Here is a 22,792-nt window from a genome sequence, read left to right as displayed (position 1 = left end):
ATCTCATGATCTAATCACCTGCCAAAGGTCCTACCTCCAAACACTATCACATTGGGGGTTAGGTTTCAACGTAAAATTCGGGGGGTGGGGGCAGACACAAACATTCAGTCTACAGCAAATACCTAGAAACAAACTTAACAAGAAATGTCTAAATCCTTCAAGAGAAAACATTTGTAACACTCTGAAGAAACAAATAGAAAGGCACCCCATTTTCTTAAATAGGAAGACTCAAAATCATAAAGATGTAAAATTAATTTATAAATTTAGTATAAGCTAATTAAAAATACCATATTTTTTCTTTTTCTGAAACTAGACAAGCTGAATTAAAGATCAAATGGAAAAATAACGAACAAGCACAGCCAGAATATCTCTGAAAAGGAAGAACAATGATGGGGGACTATTGCTACAATAATTCTCTATAAAAAACCAAAATGAATATTTAGATACCCAAACTTAGACAGAGTCTATGGTCAGCTGAGAGGTTCTATGCACTGGATCAGGCTCTGTTGATCTCAACTCTGCCAGCTCATGTATCTGCACTAAGTTGGTGGCTTGGCTGGAGGTTGGCTGCTATAGGATGCCTTGGCTGGGAGGACCAGGCTCATTTCTATATGTCTCTCACATCCCTCCAGCAGACTAGCCTGGGTATGTTCTCACAGCAGTGGCACGGGTCCAAGAGAGGAAGCAGAATATGCAAGAGCTTTCTCAAGTCTCTGCTTATATCAAATTTGCTACTATCCTGTTGGTTGAAGTAAATTATATGGCCAAACTCAGTCACTATGGGAGGGCACTACCAAAGGGTGTGAAGACACATAAAAAATTGGGGCCATTAATGCAATCTATCACAAAAGTACAAATCAAAATCTAGAATCCATAAAAGAAAACATAAACTTGTTTACATAAAAATAAAGTAAAATTTGTTTGGAAAATATCCATTAGCAAAGTCAAAAGAACAACAAACTGGGAAAAAAATACTGACAACTGATATCATTCACAAAGGTCTAATTTCTCTAATTATATAACAAGCTTGTAGAAATCGAGAAAATAAACAGAGCATATAAATAGACAACTCACAGGAAAAGCCAAAAATGACCCTTAAACATATGAAAAGATGCTCAACCTCACTCATCATAAAAGAAATGTCAATTAAAACTACAGTGAGATACTGTTTCTCACCTATCACATTAGCAAAAATCCGAAAGTCTTTAATGATACACTTTCTGAGCGAGGTGGTGGTGAAACACATAAACTCATACATGGGTGGTAAGTGCAAAATGGTACACCTACGGAGGGAAACTTTGGCAATATCTACCAAAGTTATAAATGTGATTCTTAGAATTTATCCTATAGAAATATCTGCATACATATGAAATGTCTATTCATCATGGCACCATTTGTAATACCAAAGGACTGAAAATACCCTGAACATCCATCAGTAGGGTATTGCAGTCATTAAATAAACTATTACACATCCACATAATGTAACGGTTTCTCAGCTCTCAACAGTTTCAAGTCATACTACATGATTTTCTATGTAGTGGAAACTTTCTAATGCTCTGATATGCAAGGACCTGCAGGATGTATCACGTGAAAAAAGCAACATGTATAACTGTATGTATAGTATGTCACCTTTTGTGTAAGAAAGAGGGAGATGGAATACGATATACATTTATACTTGTTTGTATCTGCATAAAGAGACACTGGAAGAATAAAAAAATAAATGAATAAAACTGGTAACTGTGGGTGGTGTGTATGGTGGCAACTGGGTAGAATGGACAAAGATGAGTGACAATTCTCAAAGTATAATTTTTATATGTTTTGCTATTCAAAATGCGTGTATATTATCTATTCAAAAAATAAAAATATTCAGAATAGTAACTAAAACTGTAAAGTCACTAGGAATTAAATTAGTAAAAACACAAAAATTCTAAAGAGAAAACTTTAAACTCTTAATAAAGAGCACAGGTAGAAGGTGAACTGAACAAATGAGGAGATATTCCATGATCTTGGATGGGACAAGTTAATATTTTGATAGTGTCAACTCTCCCAAATTAATCTATAAATTCAGTGCAATTCTAATCAAAATTACAGTTGTTTTTTTGAAGAGCTTGATAAAATCTTTTGAAGATTTATGCAGAGTTATAGTTAAGACAACCCAAAAGAAGACTAAAGAGGAGGGGACTTGCCCTATCAGATTTAAGATACGTTACAAAATATTAAAAAAATAGGTGGTATTAGTACAAGAACAGAAACAGACCTATGTGTGTATGTTTCATAATATACGACAAAGGTGGCATGGTAAATCAATGAAAAAGGAAGGATTGTTTAGTATTTGGTGGTGGGAAATGTGGCTCACTATGTGGAAAAAATAAAATTGCATACCTACCTATCACCACAAATGAGCGTGGATTCTAAATGGATTAAAACCTAAAGGTGAGGGGGTCGGAGGAAGATGGGGGAAGAATAAGGCATGGAGATCACCTTCCTCCCCACAGATACACCGGAAATACATCTACACGTGGGACAACTCCTACAGAACACCTACTGAATGCTGGCAGAAGACCTCAGACCTCCCAAAAGGCAAGAAACTCCCCACATACCTGAGTAGGACAAAAGAAAAAAGAATAAACAGAGACAAAAGAACAGGGACGGGACCTGCACCAGTGCGAGGGAGCTGTGAAGGAGGAAAGGTTTCCACACACTAGGAAGCCCCTTCGCGGGCGGAGACTGCAGGTGGCGGAGGGGGGAAGCATTGGAGCCACGGAGGAGAGCACAGCAACAGAGGTGCGGAGGGCAAAGCAGAGAGATTCCCGCACAGAGGATAGGTGCCGACCGGAACTCACCAGCCCGTAAAGCTTGTCTGCTCACCTGCCGGGGCGAGTGGGGCTGGGAGCTGAGGCTCCGGCTTCAGTCGGAGCCCAGGGAGAGGACTGGCGGCGTGAACACAGCCTGAAGGGGTTAGTGCAACATGGTTAGCCAGGAGGGAGTCCGGGGAAAAGTCTGGACCTGCCAAAGAGGCAAGAGACTTTTTCTTCCCTCTTTGTTTCCTGGTGCGCGAGGAGAGGGGATTAAGAGCGCTGCTTAAAAGAGCTCCAGAGACGGGGGCGAGCCGCGGATAACAGCGCGGACCCCAGAGATGGGCATGAGAAGCTAAGGCTGCTGCTGCTGCCGCCACCAAGAAGCCTGTGTGCAAGCACAGGTCACTATCCATACCTCCCTTCTGGGGAGCCTGTGCAGCCCGCCACTGCCAGGGTCCCGGGATCCAGGGCCAACTTCCCTGGGAGAATGCACGGCGGGCCTCAGGCTGGTGCAACGTCCCGTTGGCCTTTGCTGCTGCAGGCTCACCCCGCACTCCGTACCCCTCCCTCCCCCCGGCCTGAGTGAGCCAGAGCTCCCAAGTCAGTAGCTTCTTTAACCCCGTCCTGTCTGAGTGAAGAACAGACAGCCTCCAGCGACCTACACGAAGAGGCGGGGCCAAATCCAAAGCTGAGCCCCAGGAGCTGTGCGAACCAAGAAAGGAAAGGAAAATCTCTCCCAGCAGCCTCAGCAGCAGCGGATTAAATCTCCACCAGCAACGTGATGTACCCTGCATCTGTGGAATATATGAATAGACAACAAATCATCCCAAATTGAGGAGGTGGACCTTGAGAGCAAGATTTATTATTTTTCCCCTTTTCCTCTTTTTGCGAGTGTGTATGCTTCTGTGTGAGATTTTGTCTGTATAGCTTTGCTGTCACCATTTGGGGTTCTGTCGGTCTCTTTTCTTTTTGTTTTTTTATTTACTTTTTAAAAAAATTTATTTTATTTTATTTTATCTTACTTTATTTTATTTTACCCCCTTCCTTCCTCCGTTCCCTCCTTCCTTCCTTCCTTCCTTCCTTCCTTTCTTTCTTTCTCTCTCTCCCTCTCTTTCTCTCTCTCTTTCTTTTCTTCTTTTTCTCCCTTTTATTCTGAGCCACGTGGATGAAAGGCTCTTGGTGCTGCAGCCAGGAGTCAGTGCTGTACCTCTGAGGTGGGAGAGCCAACTTCAGGACACTGGTCCACAAGAGACTTCCCAGCTCCAAATATTATCGAACGGTGAAAATCTCCCAGAGATCTCCATCTCAACATGAGCACCCAGCTTCACTGAATGACCAGCAAGCTACAGTGCTGGACACCCTATGCCAAACAACTAGAAAGACAGGAACACAACCCCACCCATTAGCAGAGAGGCTGCCTAAAATCATAGTAAGTCCACAGACACCCCAAAACACACCACCAGACGTGGACCTGCCCACCAGAAAGAAAAGATCCAGCCTCATCCACCACAACACAGGAACTAGTCCCCTCCACCAGGAAGCCTACACTACCCACTGAACCAACTTTAGCCACTGGGAACAGACACCAAAAACGACGGGAACTACGAACCTGCAGCCTGAAAAAATGAGACCCCAAACACAGTAAGATAAGCAAAATGAAAAGACAGAAAAACACACAGCAGATGAAGGAGCAAGATAAAAACCCACCAGACCTAACAAATGAAGAGGAAATAGGCAGTCTACCTGAAAAAGAATTCAGAATAATGATAGTAAAGATGATCCAAAATCTTGGAAATAGAATAGACAAAATGCAAGAAACATTTAACAAGGACCTAGAAGAACTAAAGATGAAACAAGCAACGATGAACAACACAGTAAAAATGAAATGAAAAATACTCGAGATGGGATCAATAGCAGAATAACTGAGGCAGAAGAACGGATAAGTGACCTGGAAGATAAAATAGTGGAAATAACTACTGCAGAGCAGAATAAAGAAAAAAGAATGAAAAGAACTGAGGACAGTCTCAGAGACCTCTGGGACAACATTAAACGCACCAACATTCGAATTATAAGGGTTCCAGAAGAAGAAGAGAAAAAGAAAGGGACTGAGAAAATATTTGAAGAGATTATAGTTGAAACTTCCCTAATATGGGAAAGGAAACAGTTAAGTCCAGGAAGCACAGAGAGTCCCATACAGGATAAATCCAAGGAGAAATACGCCAAGACACATATTAATCAAACTGTCATAAATGAAATACAAAGAAAACATATTAAAAGCAGCAAGGGAAAAACAACAAATAACACACAAGGGAATGCCCATAAGGTTAACAGCTGATCTTTCAGCAGAAACTCTGCAAGCCAGAAAGGACTGGCAGGACATATTTAAAGTGATGAGAAAAACCTGCAACCAAGATGACTCTACCCAGCAAGGATCTCATTCAGATTTGATGGAGAAATTAAACCTTTACAGACAAACAAAAGCTGAGAGAGTTCAGCACCACCAAACCAGCTTTACAACGAATGCTAAAGGAACTTCTCTAGGCAAGAAACACAAGAAAAGCAAAAGACCTACCTACAATAACGAACCAAAAACAATTTAGAAAATGGGAATAGGAACATACATATCGATAATTACCTTAAATGTAAATGGACTAAATACTCCCACCAAAAGACACAGATTGGCTGAATGGATACAAAAACAAGACCCATATATATGCTCTCTACAAGAGACCCACTTCAGACCTAGAGACACATACAGACTGAAAGTGAGGGGATGGAAAAAGATATTCCATGCAAATGGAAACCAAAAGAAAGCTGGAGTAGCAATTCTCATATCATACAAAATAGACTTTAAAATAAAGACTATTACAAGAGCCAAAGAAGGATAATGATCAAGGGATCGATCCAAGAAGAAGATATAACAATTGTAAATATTTATGCACCCAACATAGGAGCATCTCAATACATAAGGCAAATACTAACAGCCATCAAAGGGGAAATCGACAGTAACACATTCATAGTAGGGGACTTTAACACCCCACTTTCACCAATGGACACATCATCCAAAATGAAAATAAATAAGGAAACACAAGCTTTAAATGATACATTAAACAAGATGGATTTAATTGATATTTATAGGACATTACATCCAAAAACAACAGAATACACATTTTTCTCAAGTGCTCAAGGAACATTCTCCAGGATAGATCATACCTTGGGTCAGAAATAAAGCCTTGGTAAACTTAAGAAAATTGAAATTGTATCAAGTATCTTTTCCAACCACAACGCAATGAGACTAGATATCAATTACAGGAAAAGATCTGTAAAAAATACAAACACATGGAGGGTAAACAATACACTACTTAATAATGAAGTGATCACTGAAGAAATCAAAGAGGAAATAAAAAAATACCTAAAAACAAACGACAATGGAGACACGACAGCCCAAAACCTATGGGATGCAGCAAAAGCAGTTCTAAGAGGGAAGTTTATAGCGATACAATCCTACCTTAAGAAACAGGAAACATCTCGAATAAACAACCTAACCTTGCACCTAAAGCAATTAGAGAAGAACAGAAAAACCTCAAAGTTAGCAGAAGGAAAGAAATCCTAAAAATCCGATCAGAAATAAATGAAAAAGAAATGAAGGAAATGATAGCAAAGATGAATAAAACTAAAAGCTGGTTCTTTGAGAAGATAAACAAAATTTATAAACCATTAGCCAGACTCATCAAGAAAAAAAGGGAGAAGACTCAAATCAATAGAATTAGAAATGAAAAAGGAGAAGTAACAACAGACACTGCAGAAATAAAAAAGATCATGAGAGATTACTACAAGCAACTCTATGCCAATAAAATGGACAACCTGGAAGAAATGGACAGATTCTTAGAAATGCATAACCTGCCAAGACTGAATCAGGAAGAAATACAAAATATGAACAGACCAATCACAAACACTGAAATTGAAACTGTGATTAAAAATCTTCCAACATAGGGAGGGTGGGAGGGAGGGAGATGCAAGAGGGAAGACATATGGGAACATATGTTTATGTATGACTGATTCACTTTGTTATAAAGCAGAAACTAACACACCATTGTAAAGCAATTATACCCCAATAAAGATGTTAAAAAAAAAAATCTTCCAACAAACAAAAGCCTAGGACCAGATGGCTTCACAGGCGAATTCTATCAAACATTTAGAGAAGAGCTCACATGTATCCTTCTCAAACTCTTCCAAAATATAGCAGAGGGAGGAACACTCTGAAACTCATTCTACATGGTCATCATCACCTTGATACGAAAACCAGACAAGGATGTCACCAAGAAGGAAAACTACAGGCCAATATCACTGATGAACATAGATGCAAAAATCCTCAACAAAATACTAGCAAACAGAATCCAACAGCACATTAAAAGGATCACACACCATGGTGAAGTGGGGTTTATTCCAGGAATGCAAGGATTCAATATATGCAAATCAATCAACATGATACACCATATTAACAAATTGAAGGAGAAAAACCATATGATCATCTCAATAGATGCAGAGAAAGCTTTTGACAAAATTCAACACCCATTTATGATAAAATCCCTGGAGAAAGTAGGCATAGAGGGAACTTTCCTCAACATAATAAAGGCCATATATGACAAACCCACAGCCAACATCGTCCTCAATGGTGAAAAACTGAAAGCATTTCCACTAAGATCAGGAACAATACAAGGTTGCCCACTCTCACCACTCTTATTCAACATAGTTTTGGAAGTTTTGGCCACAGCAATCAGAGAAGGAAAGGAAATAAAAGGAATCCAAATCGGAAAAGAAGTGGTAAAGCTGTCACTGTTTGCAGATGACATGATACTCTACATAGAGAATCCTAAAGATGCTACCAGAAAACTACTAGAGCTAATCAATGAATTTGGTAAAGTAGCCGGATACAAAATTAATGCACAGAAATCTCTGACATTCCTATACACTAATGATGAAAAATCTGAAAGTGAAATCAAGAAAACATTTCCATTTACCATTGCAACAAAAAGAATAAAATATCTAGGAATAAACCTACCTAAGGAGACAAAAGACCTGTATGCAGAAAATTATAAAACACTGGTGAAAGAAATTAAAGATGATACAAATAGATGGAGAGATATACCATGTTCTTGCATTGGAAGAATCAACATTGTGAAAATGACTCTACTACCCAAAGCAATCTACAGATTCAGTGCAATCCCTATCAAACTACTACTGGCATTTTTCACAGAACTAGAACAAAAAAAATCACAATTCGTATGGAAACACAAAAGACCCCGAATAGCCAAAGCAATCTTGAGAACGAAAAACGGAGCTGGTGGAATCAGGCTCCCTGACTTCAGGCTATACTACAAAGCTACAGCAATCAAGACAGTATGGTACTGGCACAAAAACAGAAAGATAGATCAATGGAACAGGATACAAAGCCCAGAGATAAACCCACGCACATATGGCCACCTTGTCTTTGATAAAGTAGGCAGGAATGTACAGTGGAGAAAGGACAGCCTCTTCAATAAGTGGTGCTGGGAAAACTGGACAGGTACATTTAAAAGTATGAGATTAGATCACTCTCTAACACCATACACAAAAATAAGCTCAAAATGGATTAAAGACCTAAATGTAAGGCCAGAAACTATCAAACTCTTAGAGGAAAACATAGGCAGAACACTCTAAGACATGAATCACAGCAAGATCCTTTTTGACCCACCTCCTAGAGAAATGGAAATAAAAACAAAAATAAACAAATGGGACCTAATGAAACTTCAAAGCTTTTGCACAGCAAAGGAAGCCATAAACAAGACCAAAAGACAACCCTCAGAATGGGAGAAAATATTTGCAAAGGAAGCAACTGACAAAGGATTAATCTCCAAAATTTACAAGGAGCTCATGCAGCTCAATAACAAAAAAACAAACAACTCAATCCAAAGATGGGCAGAAGACCTAAATAGACATTTCTCCAAAGAAGATATACAGACTGCCAACAAACACATGAAAGAATGCTCAACATCATTAATCATTAGAGAAATGCAAATCAAAGCTACAATGAAATATCATCTCACACCAGTCAGAATGGCCATCATCAAAAAATCTAGAAACAATAAATGCTGGAGAGGGTGTGGAGAAAAGAGAACACTCTTGCACTGCTGGTGGGAATGTGAATTGGTACAGCCCCTATGGAGAACAGTATGGAGGTTCCTTAAAAAACTACAAATAGAACTACCATATGACCCAGCAATCCCACTACTGGGCATATACCCTGAGAAACCAAAATTCAGAAAGAGTCATGTACCAAAATGTTCATTGCAGCTCTATTTACAATAGCCAGGACATGGAAACAACCTAAGTGTCCATCATCGGATGAATGGATAAAGAAGATGTGGCACATATATACAATGGAATATTACTCAGCCATAAAAAGAAACAAGACTGACGTATTTGTAATGAGGTGTATGGACCTAGAGTCTGTCACACAGAGTGAAGTAAGTCAGAAAGAGAAAGACAAATACCGTATGCTAACACATATATATGGAATTTAAGGGAAAAAAAGGTCATGAAGAACCTAGGGGTCACTACCAAACGTAAGGTAGATAGCTAGTGGGAAGCAGCCGCATAGCACAGGGAGATCAGCTCGGTGCTGTGTGACCGCCTGGAGGGGTGGGATAGGGAGGGTGGGAGGGAGGGTGACGCAAGCGGGAAGAGATATGGGAACATATGTATATATATAACTGATTCATTTTGTTGTGAAGCTGAAACTAACATACCATTGTAAAGCAATTATGCTCCAATAAAGATGTTTAAAAAAAAAAAAAAAAAAAAAAAGAACCTAGGGGTAAGACAGGAATAAAGCCACAGGCCTACTAGAGAATGGACTTGAGGATATGGGGAGGGGGAAGGGTAAGCTGTGATAAAGCAAGAGAGTGGCATGGACATATATACACTACCAAATGTAAAATAGATAGCTAGTGGGAAGCAGCTGCATAGCACAGGGAGATCAGCTCGGTGCTTTTTGACCACCTAGAGAGGTGGGATAGGGAGGGTGGGAGGGAGGGAGATGCAAGAGGGAAGAGATATGGGAACATATGTATATGTACAACTGATTCAGTTTGTTATAAAGCAGAAACTAACACACCATTGTAAAGCAATCCAATAAAGATATAAAAAAAAATGCACAGACACAAAATATTCTCCACCGTGGGCCAACCTGGTATTAAGTGCCTCCTGAGAAGATACAATATGAAGTAAGCGGTATCCTCTATGTCCTGTTATTGCTGAAATTATTTAACCTGAATAATGGTTTATATAATTTATATAATTAATAATTTATATAATCATAATTATATAATTATATATAATTATATATTTAATAATATAATTATATAATTAGATATATATTATATATAATATATATAATATACATAATTACATATAATTATATACAATTATATAATTAATAAGTTTATATAATTAATAATTTAACCTTTCATGTGGAAAGAGCAGATGAATCCAGATATTCTGTGGGATATTCTATAAGAAACTGGCCTGGACTCTTGAAAAGTATTGGTGTAATCTCAAACACACAAAAAATCTAGGGGTACTATTTTAGATTAAAAGAGGTTAAAGTGCTAAAACAACCAAACGTAATACACAAACCTTAATTAGATACTGGGATCAAAAAATCAGAGCAGGTCTAAGAACATTTTGGGCTCAATTGGAAAATTTGTATATAGGGTATCTTTGATGGTATTATTGAATTAGTAAGTTTTCTTAGGTGTGATAACAGTATTGTGGTTATGCAGGAGAATGTCCTTATTCTAGTAGATGAGTGCTGAAGTTTTTAGGGGTGAGCTGTTATACTGCCTGCAAGAAGATGTACACATATACATATAAAGAGAAGTAGAACAAATTTGGCAAAATATTAAGAGTGTATGGGCTTTCATTGTACTATTTTTTCAACTGTTCTGAATTTTGAAAAATGGAAAAATGAAAATTTTGGGGAAATACATGCATGTAAAACAACAATACATATTTTGCAAGAACACATATAAACAAAAAGATATGCATAAAACACTTTAAAATGCTTGCCTACATGAAGGAAATGAGAGTGGGAAGTAGAGATGAAAGAGAATTTAAAAAACAACAAAGACCTCTCCCTAAAGTAACACTCCCTCATTGAATACATGGAAAACAAAGAAAAGCACAATGAAGAAAACTAAATTCATTGATAATTTCATTTTCTCTGTCAGCAGTTCTCAAAATGTGGTACCTGGACTAGCAGCAGCAGCAGCTTCATCGTCATCATCATTTTCTTCTTCTTCTTCTTCATCACCACCACCACCACCACCACCACCACCTGAGAACTTGTTAGAAATGCAATACACACTTAACTAAAACACAATTCTGGGTGTGGGGCCCAGCATCTGGTATTTTAACAAGCTCTCCCAAGTGATTCTGCTGCAGCCCAGGTTTGAGAACCACTGATCTAGATTTAGACACCATTAATTTTGTTATAGATCCTCACAGTCTTTCTAAAAAAATATGAAATACTTCAGGCATACAAATAAGTATGAAGAATAATATAGCACACACCCATGTACCTATTACCCAGATAAAATATTAGACAGTCAAAGTCCCCTGTGTATTTTTCTCTCATTTTGTTCCCCAGAGGTAATCACCATTCTGCATTTGGTGTTTAATTCCTTTGTTTAAAAAATATTGTTTACATAGCTATGTAATTGATAAACAACATAGTGCACTGTTTTCTAGTTTTAAAAAATCTATATAAATGGTCTCACACATCATGTATCCTTCCACAACTTGCATTTTATCACAGCAGTATGTTTCTGAAATTAATCTGGATTGATATAACCAATTCTGGTTCATTTTTTTTTTACTGTTGTATATAGTAGTCTGTTGTGTGGCTACACCACTATTTATTTATTCTCCTTTTGGTGAACTTTTAGATTGTTGAGATTTTTTTCTCTATTACTAACAGTTCTGTGATGAATATTCTTTTCTTGATTGTTTTCCTTTTATCTTTATTTTGCAATGAATATTCTTGCACATGCCTCCTTGTGCATATGTTTAAGAATTTCTCTAGGACTTAACATACATATACACACACACACACACACACACACACACACACACACACATCTCTAACAGAATTGCTGGGTCCCAGGGCCATCTTTAACTATTCTGATTGCTTAACTATTCTTAATTGTTTTCCAAAGTAGTAATACCAATTTTCATTCCTATCAAAGACTTCATCACAAATTTTTTCCTCATGGTTTGTGCATTTCGGACTTTGTTTAAAAAGTCCTTCCACAGTCCTAGGTCACAAAGATATTCTCCACCCTCTCATGTGGAAATAAATAGGGATCCAGTTTTATTTTTCTCGTTATGGTGAGCCAAATTTCCCAGCACTATCTACTAAAATGTCCATTTCCCATTGATTTGTGGTGTAGGCCCGTAAACTTACCCGTTTAACAAACATTTGCTGAAGCGTGCCTTGTACCAGTCTTGTGCTGGGTCCTGCTGAGGGCGCGAAGATAGATGGCTCCTAGTCTCAGGGAGTTCACTCTCCTGTGAGGAGATACAGCCACATAAATGATTATAATACTAAGTGATAAATGCAACAAGGTGCTCTGAGTTTCTCTCTCAGCTGGGAAAGTTCATAGAAGCGACAAGAGTTAGGTCTTAAAGAAAAAGGAAAAATTTGCTAATGCAGGGGGGAAGGTGAAGGTGGCTAGGGCTGGTTTGGGGTCCAGAGGAGTTGTGTTTCTCTAGGGTAAGAGTTTAGAAGCCTTCCATGAATGTAGGGGCAGTGAGTCCTTCGTACGTAAGAGGTAGGAGTAGGCAGAGGGAGTCATTTTCTGCCTGGATATGCTAGAGGTTGATATCCTTGGGGTACAGGGGCTCGGCCTCACCCCAAAGTTTAGGCTAGAGGAAGAGGAGTGGCTGGAACTAAGTTATCAGGAAGAAGACATTTTCAGACTAATAATTATTTTTTTAAGGGGGAGACCTCATTCTCCAGCCAGGTCAGGAGCTCCCTGAGATGGCTTCTGAAGAAACTCTTACTTGCCCCCACTCCAGAGGTAAATCCATTCCCTCCAGCGGACTCTGCTCTGGGGCCTGAGGGAGGGAGGGAGGGAGGAGGAGGGGAAGAAGGCAAATGGGTGGGAGAGGCTTCCAGTTCTTCCGTCTGTAGGCCTGGCCGTGGATCTGCGCTGCAGCAGAAAGAGCTCTGAGTGACTCCCTCAGGGTTCCTCTGGGACCCCGCAAGCCGGGACGGTTGCTGGGAGCAGCTAACCTAGTCATTTCAGGTGGGTATACTCAGCAAAACATGTGACCCTGGCGGCCATTTTCTCACACCCTGCCCGTCGCCATCTTCCGTTGTAGACAAAGGCACCGACCCCCCCACCCTTGTCTGATGCGGCCTTGGCGATCACTTGGTCACTAAGATTCGAGAACATACATATTTAGGGCCAGGCAGAGGCCCGCAGACAAGAACTTGTCTTACAAGTAGGTTATATGCCCACACCAGCCAAGAAACCGCTGCCGCCTCCCCGCCTCCCCCCCTCGCCGCCTCGCCGCCTCCCCTGCTCGGCTATTTCCTTACCTTACGGAGCGTCCGGGAGGCGGGGCCAGCGCGGCCCCGGGGAAGGGACGGGAGGGAGCGAGCTGTCAATCCTAAGCCCCGCCCCCGGGTACGCTCACAGCGAGGCTGGGATCCGGAAGTCGAAGTCTAATGCTGCGAGCGCAGTCTGTGGGCTGACAGTGTTGTACTGTCTTCTCTTCTCAGATCTTCGCCGGAAGTGGAGGTAAGGCACGACTCTCTTTTTTCGTGGTGAGCGCTCACCCAGCCCGCCGCGCCGAAAGGATCAACTATTTCAGGTGAAACCCGAGGCGCCCTCTGCCCTGGAATAGAGAGGTGAAGAGTCGGGCTCCTTCCAGGGTAGAAGGGCCCGGATGAGAGGCAGGGATTGCTCGCCTGTGGACATGCGCCCAAACACATTCTTGCGGGGTAGAGGGGCACGGACGCACCTCATCTGGACAGGTATAGACCCCTGGACACACTGTATGGAGAGTTACAGACCCCACTTGTGTGGAGAAGCGTCGAGTGCCCTCCTCCTTTTAGGGTAGTGAGGTTCCATTCCGTATTTTCCCGGTGTAGACAGGCGTGGACACCCCGAAGGTGTGGCGACATCGACCCCACCCGTAAAGAGACACATCTCCCTCCTCACGAGGCTGAACGGCGCAGATTTCTACTGGCGCTAAGGCACACAGATCCACCTCAGCGCACACCTTTTCCCTTAGGCAGAGGCTTTGATGTATTTACCCCCACCCCCGCCTGACGACCAGAAGAGAGGAGCTCCGAAATTTTAATATACAGAGGAGTGAGCCTCCTTCCCTTAGCGTCAAGACCTAGAGACCTCCCTACCTCGCCCCCGTGTAACTAATTGACCGATGTCTCGCCCCCGCTCCTGCAGAGGCGGTAGACCACCCCTCCCTATGTGTTTGGAGGCACAAGTCTCATCCCACAGAGAAGCACGCAGATTTACCCCTTCTAGGCTAGAGTGAGTCCCCATTATGGAAAATCAGATCTCACCACCTCCTCCCCAGGTGCTGGCATACTGAATTTGTAAAGGCTTGACCCAAAAATGCCCTGCAGCAAACAACAGCAGACCTTAACCCATGAAGAGACAGTCAGAACTGCCTCTCCTGGGGTACCCGGGGAAGAAGGGCTCAGATTTATTCTCTTTTTTAGGTAGACACAGATCATCCCTCCTCTCCCCCCTTCCCCAAGGATTTAGAATCACCAACTGTAGGAAAGGAGAGACCCCAAGGGAGCAGAGAGGTGCCCTCCAATGTTGAGAAGCAGTGACATCACTGATCACCCCATAGTGCGTGCATATGGGCTACCCCCTTATCCGAGGTAGAGGAGCTCAGATCTTTTTCTCCCTATCCAGGAAAAAAACCCACAGGACCCCCCCCCCCCCACCTACTGTAAGGGCCGTTCCATTGAATGTATAGCTGCATTCCCCCCTCCCCCATGCAGAGAACCAGAGGTCCTTTTCCTTCAATATTAACACGCTGCTGACTTCAACCCGTACACGAGATAAACAGATCGTGCCCCATCCCATCTCCCATGGAAGGGGCTAGAGTAACCCACTGCGGGCAAGGTGCAGACCCCATTCATGCAAAGCTGCATAATTCCCCCCTTTGTTAGCATGGCACTAATGTCACCTTGTAGTGGAGATTGGTATATCAGTCCCATCTCATGGCCCTCCCTAGGATAAAGTGATTCAAAGTACCCCCCAGCCCCGGTCCCTGCACAACTTACAGATGTAGACTTGTGCTCCTCTCCCATGCAGCGGAGATGCACACAGCCACTGTGCCGGTTTATCTAGTTCCTCTGTATCCTGGAGTAGAGTGACAAAAGGCATCCTGCCCTCCTCCCCCCGTCACCAAGGAACAGACCCCAGCCATACATACAGGTGCACATTTTTCCCCCCTCCCCCAAGATTTTGCACTGACCTCAGTCCACATAGACATACAGATAAAAAGCCCTATTCTGAGGTCCCTTTTCTCCAGGGTAGATTCCTGGGATATGTCTTTTCCTCCCACTTCCAGGGTAAATGAGAACCCCCTATTTGGGGAAAAGAGGTGCAGTTAATACCCTTTGTAGAAACAGATTGTCCTTGCATACCACTCTCCCCTTAGAGAGGTTTAGTGCTAGTCCCTTACCTGGGGTATCCTATATCTGATGCACTGAGGCACTGACTCCACCCAGGAAGAGAGGTTTAGACCTAATTTCCCATTGGGTAGTGTGACACTACCTTCCCTGTAATATTATTATTATAATTAATTATACTCAGCCATACCAGGTGCCAGCTCCAGTATAACCCCTTCTCTCAGATTCCTCTAATTGTTAGGGCTTCCTTATCATGTTCTTTAACATTTTATTTTGCCTTCAGGGGGCTCAGAAGGGGCTTATAGCATTGTGGTTCCTCTCTCTGTCTTCAAATTGGTTCTTCTCTCATTCCAACAGGAAAAAAAAAGCCTGCAGATTTGAATCTACCTGCTTTCAAGCTAGTCATCATGGTGAAACTTAGACACAGTGAGTTTCTTTTACCACTTCTTCCCAATCCTAAGCTTTAATGAATATTCATAGTATTTTAAAAAATTTCCCAGAATGGGGCTTCCCTGGTGGCGCAGTGGTTGAGAGTCCTCCTGCCGATGCAGGGGACACGGGTTCGTGCCCCGGTCCGGGAAGATCCCACATGCTGTGGAGCGGCTGGGCCCGTGAGCCATGGCCGCTGAGCCTGCGCGTCCGGAGCCTGTACTCCACAACGGGAGAGGCCACAACAGCGAGAGGCCCGTGTACCGCAAAAAAAAAGAAAAAAAAAATTGTCCAGACGCACAGTATTTGTAAATTGTCCAGTCAGTAATAGTATTTGCCTACCAGTGTTGTTGTGAGGATTTAATGAATTAAAATAGGTAGAACACTTAGAACAGTGCCTGGCACATAATAAGTGGTCTGTAAGTATTAGCTTTAAAGATTCAGCCTTCATTTCTCTTTGGAGTTTAGCCCCTCAGAGGATGCATACACTGTCTGCCACTGAATTATTGTCTGATCTCTCTTGAGCTTTGGATTTTTCTTACCTATGAAACAGACAGTGTGGATACATTGCTGTTCTTTCTGCCTTCAGGACTCTTTCCCTTTCCTTCTCATCCTTTAATGGGATAACTCTTGCTTGTTTTTCAGATTTCAACTTATACATCATTTCCTCTGGGAATCCCTCCTGTTAACCTCCTCCCTTGGTTTCTACTTGTCTGTGTACCCACAGGAACCAGGGCTGTTGACTCTATGATTGGGTCTGTCTCTTTCACAACACTGTTAACTTCTCACTGACATCTGGTTCATCTTTGTGTCCCAAGGGCCCAGCATGACCAGGCATAGCTATTTGGCACTTACTGTATGCCAGGCACTAGAATGTCTCAATTAATAGTGCTAACTCAATCCCCCCCTCCTCCCACCATGATGCTTACAGCCTAGAGGGAGAAGACAAATGTGATACATGGACTCTTCCTTAAAAGAGGGAAGGCAAAGGCAGTAGGACAGGTCTGGTTCTGTGCTTCCCTGCCTTTATCCTGCTATGGCCCAAGCAGAAAATGATAACATTTGGATAGCACACTGGATAGACTGGATGAGGATTGTGCAACCCAGTGGCCTTGTATTCTGTGTGAATTGTGGCCCTGCCTATGTAGGGCTTGGTGAAAAAAAATTCACTTACTTTATATAATCATAAAAATTTCATCAAGAATCAGACTTTGGTTATGTTAATACCAAAAGCAAATAATCATTTTTTCACGTAACACAAGAAAAGTGAACAAAAGTAGTTATACTCTATTTAAGAATATCAAATACAAGATAATAATAGAAGTATTATTTTTTAATTAATTTTTATTGGTAATAGAATTATTAATAGTGATGAAAAACAATAATTACCTGGTGAAATAGAGTGTATGCATACAAAGGAACCCTGGCAGTTTAAAAAAATGAGGAATTAGTATATGGAAAGACTATTATATGGAAAAACTGTTAGATGGAAAGATCTCCAGGATTTGTTAAGTGAAAAAAGCAAGTTGCTGACAGGAGTACATAGTATGTTACCTTCCCTGGGAGAAAATGGAGGGAAATAAGAATATAAATTTGTATTTGCATAAAGAAACTGAATGATGCATCACAAACTAATAAAGTGGTTTCTTGTGGTGAGGGGACTGCAGTGGCTAGGGACAAGTGTGGGAGGGAGATCTCTCAGAATACATGGTTTTATTTTTATTTATTTTTCATAATTTTTATTGGAGTGTAGTTGATTTACAATGTTGTGTTACTTTCAGGTGTACGGCAAAGGAAATCAGTTATACTTATACATATATCCACTCTTTTCTAGATTCTTTTCCAACATAGGCCATTACAGAGTATTGAGTAGAGTTCTCTATGCTATACAGTAGGTCGTTATTAGTTATCTATTTTATATATAGTAGTGTGTATATGTCAGTCCCAATCTCCCAGTTTATCTCCCCCGCTTTCCCCACTGGTGACCATAAGTTTGTTTTCTACATCTGACATGGTTTTACTTTGGAACCATCTGACTGTATTACCTGTTAAAGAACAATCATACATATCTGCATTAGTGGGAAAATGGTGAACATTAAATTAAATAGAAAAACTTTACATGTGCACACAAAACAAAGACTTTCACTGTTAAATTGCAACTGAAGTCTTGATCAGACTAACTAGGATGATTGCAGCGGAAGATGGGGGAGGTGCTTCATGGTGCAGCTCCCTGCACCCTGGGCTAGAGATACCTTGGACCCAAATGGTAATGATAATGATTAAATCTGGGAAGGTTATTGAGAAGCCCTAGAAAGAGTGTTCACATACAGTTTCAATTGTTGTACGTTTTTGAATGGCTATTAAAAAGGAGGGTACGTTTTATCATTTAAAAGATTTACAACCATCAATGATTGGTGGCACAGGTATGTAATCCATCGTAATGACAGACTGGAATGTAAGCTGCACAGGGAGGGAAATAGGGTGGCCGTTGAATAAAGAACCGAGTGGCGCCAGTGTTTTGGAAGTCTCTAGGAGGTTGAACAAATGTGCTTGAAGATAGTTGAGAGGGGTGTCTGAGATTGCTTTCTGAAGTACAAGCAGTTATAGATGATGATCATAGATGTCACCAATGCAATGCGTGGGCAGGTGGCTATATGGAATGGGGATGTCAAGGAAGTGGGAAACCTGAGCATTGGAAGGGGCCCAGTGATCACCAAAGTTGCCCAGGTTGATGATGGCAGGAGTTCAGTTGAAAGTAAAGCTATGGACTTCCCTGGTGGTGCAGTGGTTAAGAATCTGCCTGCCAGTGCAGGGGACACGGGTTCAATCCCTGGTCCAGGAAGATTCCCACATGCCGCGGAGCAACTAAGCCCGTGCACCACAACTACTGAGCCTGCACTCTAGAGCCCGCGTGCCACAACTACCGAAGCCTGTGCACTCTAGGGCCTGCGTGCCCCAACTGCTGAGCCCACATGCTGCAACTACTGAAGCCTGTGCACCTAGAGCCTGTATTCTGCAACAAGAGGAGCCACCGCAATGAGAAGCCTGTGCACCACAGTGAAGAGTAGCCTCCGCTCGCTGCAACTAGAGAAAGCCCACGTGCAGCAACGAAGACCCAATGCAGCCAAAAATTAAAAAAAGATAATTAAGAAAAAAAAAGCTATGAGCTAGGTGCTTCAGTAAAAGAGGAAAAGTGACTCATAGGTGACAGGCATAGCAGCAGTCTCAAAAAAAAGTAGGATTCCCCCCTCCCCCCTCTTTTTTAACAAGAGGGAGAAATTGGTTTGGCAGTGGTGAGTCTGCAAGATACCTCCTGCACCTACTGGCTCCAAGGTATTCATGTTAATATAAACTAATAGCCACCTTTCAAGCCTGCAGGTGAAGCAGTGTCCTCAGGGGAGAGCTGAGTCTCTATTAAGGCAGGAGGTTGAGGAATTGTTCCCAAGAAAAGATGGAAGAATTAGGGGAGTGCTGATCTCCTAAGTGGGAGTTTCAGAGGGCATAGTGGGAAGTCGGATGCAGGGGTAGATGGAGGATGGGGGCAGAGTCACTGCCAGGCTGGGGATACAGGGATGTAGTGGGGTGAGAGTATGGGAGATGATGGATGAATGGAGAGATCCACCTTTGAGTATTGATATGAGAGTTGGTGGATGGAGATATTGGTGGTCAGAGAGATTTAAGGAAATTCTTCAAGGTCATGTAGCTAGGTAGTTATTGAGCCAGAACAGGAACCTAGGTATGGCTGGCTAAAAAATGGTAGCTGTTTTCTCTCTGAAGCTATTAAAAAACAGTAACAGCGGCTCCTGGGTGTTGCAGTGTTGTGAGTGGTGACTGCACCCCTACCCTCTTCCTCGCTTCTCCTCCCCTCTCCTTCTCCTCTCTGAAGCAGACGTTTTTCGCCACTTTAAGTGATGTATTTTCTTTCATCGTGTGCCTGTATCCAGTGCAGGCCCTCATTTTCCAGGGAAGTTAGGCCGATGGAAATTGTTGAGTAAAATGGCCAGACCTGGTTCCTTCCAAACCTCACATTCTTTTCATTGTAACATGAGTACTTTGGAAGAAAAGGAGACTTGGGATCTGATTTTTTTTTTGTTATGGGGAAATTAGGCCCATTCACATTCATTATGATAACTAATATGTTTGGTCTGATTTTTACCATCTTATTTTATATTTTTTTGTTTGTTTCTTCTTATTCCCTTATTACTTTTAAAAAGTTTAACAAGTTAAAAAGAAATCCTCCACCAGGACTTAAAATTACGTTGGTAATTGCATTCATATTTATATCAAGCATAACTAAATTTTTTTTATCACTTTACCAAAGTTAAATAACTATTTTTGCCCTACTCTTCCAAAGTGAGACCTTTAGCATGATTTTATACTTATTTTTGCTGGTATACTTCCTCAAGTAGTTTTACCAGAAAGGGAACACAGGTGGTAATCTTTGCACATGTCTGTCTTTTACCTTCACGTAAGAGTGAAATATTGATCAGTTATAGGAATTTAGCTTGGAACACGGTCCCTTGTCTCAGTACTTTGTAATGGTTATTCTTCTGTCTTAAGTGTTCAGAATTGTGGATTTGAGAAGGCTGTCTGCTTCTCTCACATTTGTTGGGAATGCCTTCTGTTTGGAAGTTTACAAGATTTTCTCTTTATCCTTGGAGTTCAGAAATTTCATCAGTGTATGCCTAGGGCATATGTCTTTTGTTAATCTTGATGCTCCATGCGCCTTTCTAGTCTGAAGCCTCAGTCCTGTTTTCAACTTGGGAAACTTTCACCTATTATTTTAAAAAATAATTGCTTCTCCATTTGTATCTTTTCTCTTTCTGGAACTCCTGTTAATTTAGATACTAGCTCTCCTGAGTCCATTCTCCATTTTCTGTTTTTACATTTTTTTTTTTTAAGTTGTGGCGCGCGGGCCCAGCAGTTGTGGCTCGCGGGCTCAGCCGCTCCGGGGCATGTGGGATCCTCCCGGACCAGGGCCCGAACCCGAGTACCCCACACCGGCAGGAGGACTCCCAACCACTGCGCCACCAGGGAAGCCCCTGTTTTTACTTTTCTTTGGATTTTTGTCCTGTTTTAAGCAAGCTCTTCCCTTGGCCTTCTAGCTTATTAATTTGGTTATTAGTGATGTCTGTTCTGTTTTTCACTACATCAATTGAATTTTTATTCAATATCAAATTTTGGGAATCTTTTTCTCACACAGTTCATTTGAAGTATCTTCTTGAATCTCTTTAAGAACTTGCAGTAGTATTTATTTATTTAATTAATTTATTAAAAAAATTTTTTTTTGGCTGTGTTGCGTCTTTGTTGCCTCGCATGGGCTTTCCTCTGGTTGCGGCAAGTGGGGGCTACTCTCTGGTTGCAGCAAGTGGGGGCTACTCTTCGTTGTGGTGTGCGGGCTTCTCATTGCAGGGGCTTCTTGTTGCAGAGCATGGGCTCTAGGGCACAGGCTTAGTAGTTGTGGCACACGGCCTCAGTTGCTCTGCAGCATGTGGGATCTTCCCAGACCAGGGCTCGAACCTGTGTCCCCTGCGTTGGCAGGCAGATTCTTAACCACTGTGCCACCAGGGAAGTCCTGCAGTAGTATTTAACTCCTCTGTTTCCTACATTAACTCTGCTTTGGCGTGAACCACCTAGTGTGATTGGGGAGCCTGTTCTCTGAAAATCTCAAGCTGCTCCTATATTTGTTTGTAGCATATATCCTGACCTTCCAGAACCTCCCCCTGTAAGAATTCCTTTAGCCCCCTTGCAAATGGTGAGAATTAAGGGAAGCCATTCTTTCTGAGAGGCCAGCTGTGAAGGAGATGACAGACGGGACTCCTCATTGAAGTGGGAAGAGGCCCCTTAAGTTGCTGGGCTTTGTTAAGGCGTGATTGTAGAAGGTGAACTCTCTCCTCCTTAAATCAAAGGGAGGTTGCAGTTTAGCTGTGTAGCGCAATTCCCTTTGGAGGCAATGACATGAGCAGGGTCAGCAGGAAGGGACAGTTCTCTCCCCATGTGCTGAGGGCATCTACTCTGGCTTAGCTGGCTGGGACTCCTCAGAGTCCCTAACCAGGGACTAACCAGGGTCCCTAACTCTAACCCTAACCCTCAGATCACTTTCCCATGCTACCAGCCCCCCACCTCAGCCTGGTGCCAAAATTGTTGAGCTGCCCCAGCTAGAAGTTGGAAGAGAGAAAGGAGTCAGAAGCGCACCTTCAAGTTGCTCTCTTCACAGGATTCCCTTAAGAATTGTTTCAGTTTGCACTGAATACCCCGAACATTTATATCCAGTACCTCCTCTGACACTGTTGGTGCCAGCTCCGTGTCTGTCTTGTGCGCCTAGACAGACATGGTGTCTGAGGCTTCCTTAGGTTCCCAGTGTGGCCTGACCTCCATTAAGGTTCAACAAATGTTGGGTAGGTGGATGATGGCTTTTTTTTCTTTCTTTAGAAAATAAAAAGCCAGGTAAAAGTTCCAAAGGCTGCAAGAAGGTAAGTTGGTTCCACGCTCAGGTAAGGTATACCCATTGTTGACGACAAGGTCAGGAACAGGTTACCCACCCTAGAAGAGGCCCACAAAACCAGGTAGATATTGGGTGACTCCAAACAGAGCACTGCATTGGAATCAGTAGATCTGGCTTTCCCTCCCTCTCTGGGTGGCTTCAGCAGAGAAGCAGCAGCATTTATTAAGTTCCCACCACAAGCCATGTACTGCTTTGTGCTTGGTTTACCTTGGTTAGGGATTGTCATCATCCTATTTTTTAGATGAAGAAACTGAGCCTCAGTGAGAAAGTTCTTAGGTTCAAGGTAGCACAGCTAGGACTTGAGTCTGTCTAATTCCCAAGTCCCTATTGCTCATGGAG

The 22,792-nt window shown here is 42.0% G+C and overlaps 2 protein-coding genes across 2 annotated transcripts in view; one reads left to right on the top strand and one right to left on the bottom strand.

Moving 5' to 3' along the window:
• The window catches only part of LOC137217580 (uncharacterized), a 25,909-nt gene extending 12,347 nt beyond the window's left edge, over positions 1 to 13,562 (bottom strand). The window contains exons 1-4 of the mRNA XM_067724605.1: positions 13,444 to 13,562; positions 12,304 to 12,407; positions 11,089 to 11,182; positions 2,869 to 3,592 (exon numbers count right to left, since the gene is read on the bottom strand). Of these exons, the coding sequence (XP_067580706.1) occupies positions 2,869 to 3,592; positions 11,089 to 11,148 (784 nt within the window). The 5' untranslated portion in view covers positions 11,149 to 11,182; positions 12,304 to 12,407; positions 13,444 to 13,562. The remainder of the gene's footprint in view (positions 1 to 2,868; positions 3,593 to 11,088; positions 11,183 to 12,303; positions 12,408 to 13,443) is intronic.
• GNL3L (G protein nucleolar 3 like) overlaps positions 13,526 to 22,792 on the top strand; it is a 26,072-nt gene continuing 16,805 nt past the window's right edge. The window contains exons 1-3 of the mRNA XM_067724602.1: positions 13,526 to 13,645; positions 15,877 to 15,945; positions 22,381 to 22,421. Of these exons, the coding sequence (XP_067580703.1) occupies positions 15,927 to 15,945; positions 22,381 to 22,421 (60 nt within the window). The 5' untranslated portion in view covers positions 13,526 to 13,645; positions 15,877 to 15,926. The remainder of the gene's footprint in view (positions 13,646 to 15,876; positions 15,946 to 22,380; positions 22,422 to 22,792) is intronic.

Source organism: Pseudorca crassidens, chromosome X (genome assembly GCF_039906515.1).
Source record: "Pseudorca crassidens isolate mPseCra1 chromosome X, mPseCra1.hap1, whole genome shotgun sequence".
Classification (NCBI taxonomy): domain Eukaryota; kingdom Metazoa; phylum Chordata; class Mammalia; order Artiodactyla; family Delphinidae; genus Pseudorca; species Pseudorca crassidens.
This window is presented reverse-complemented; position numbering and strand designations above follow the sequence as displayed.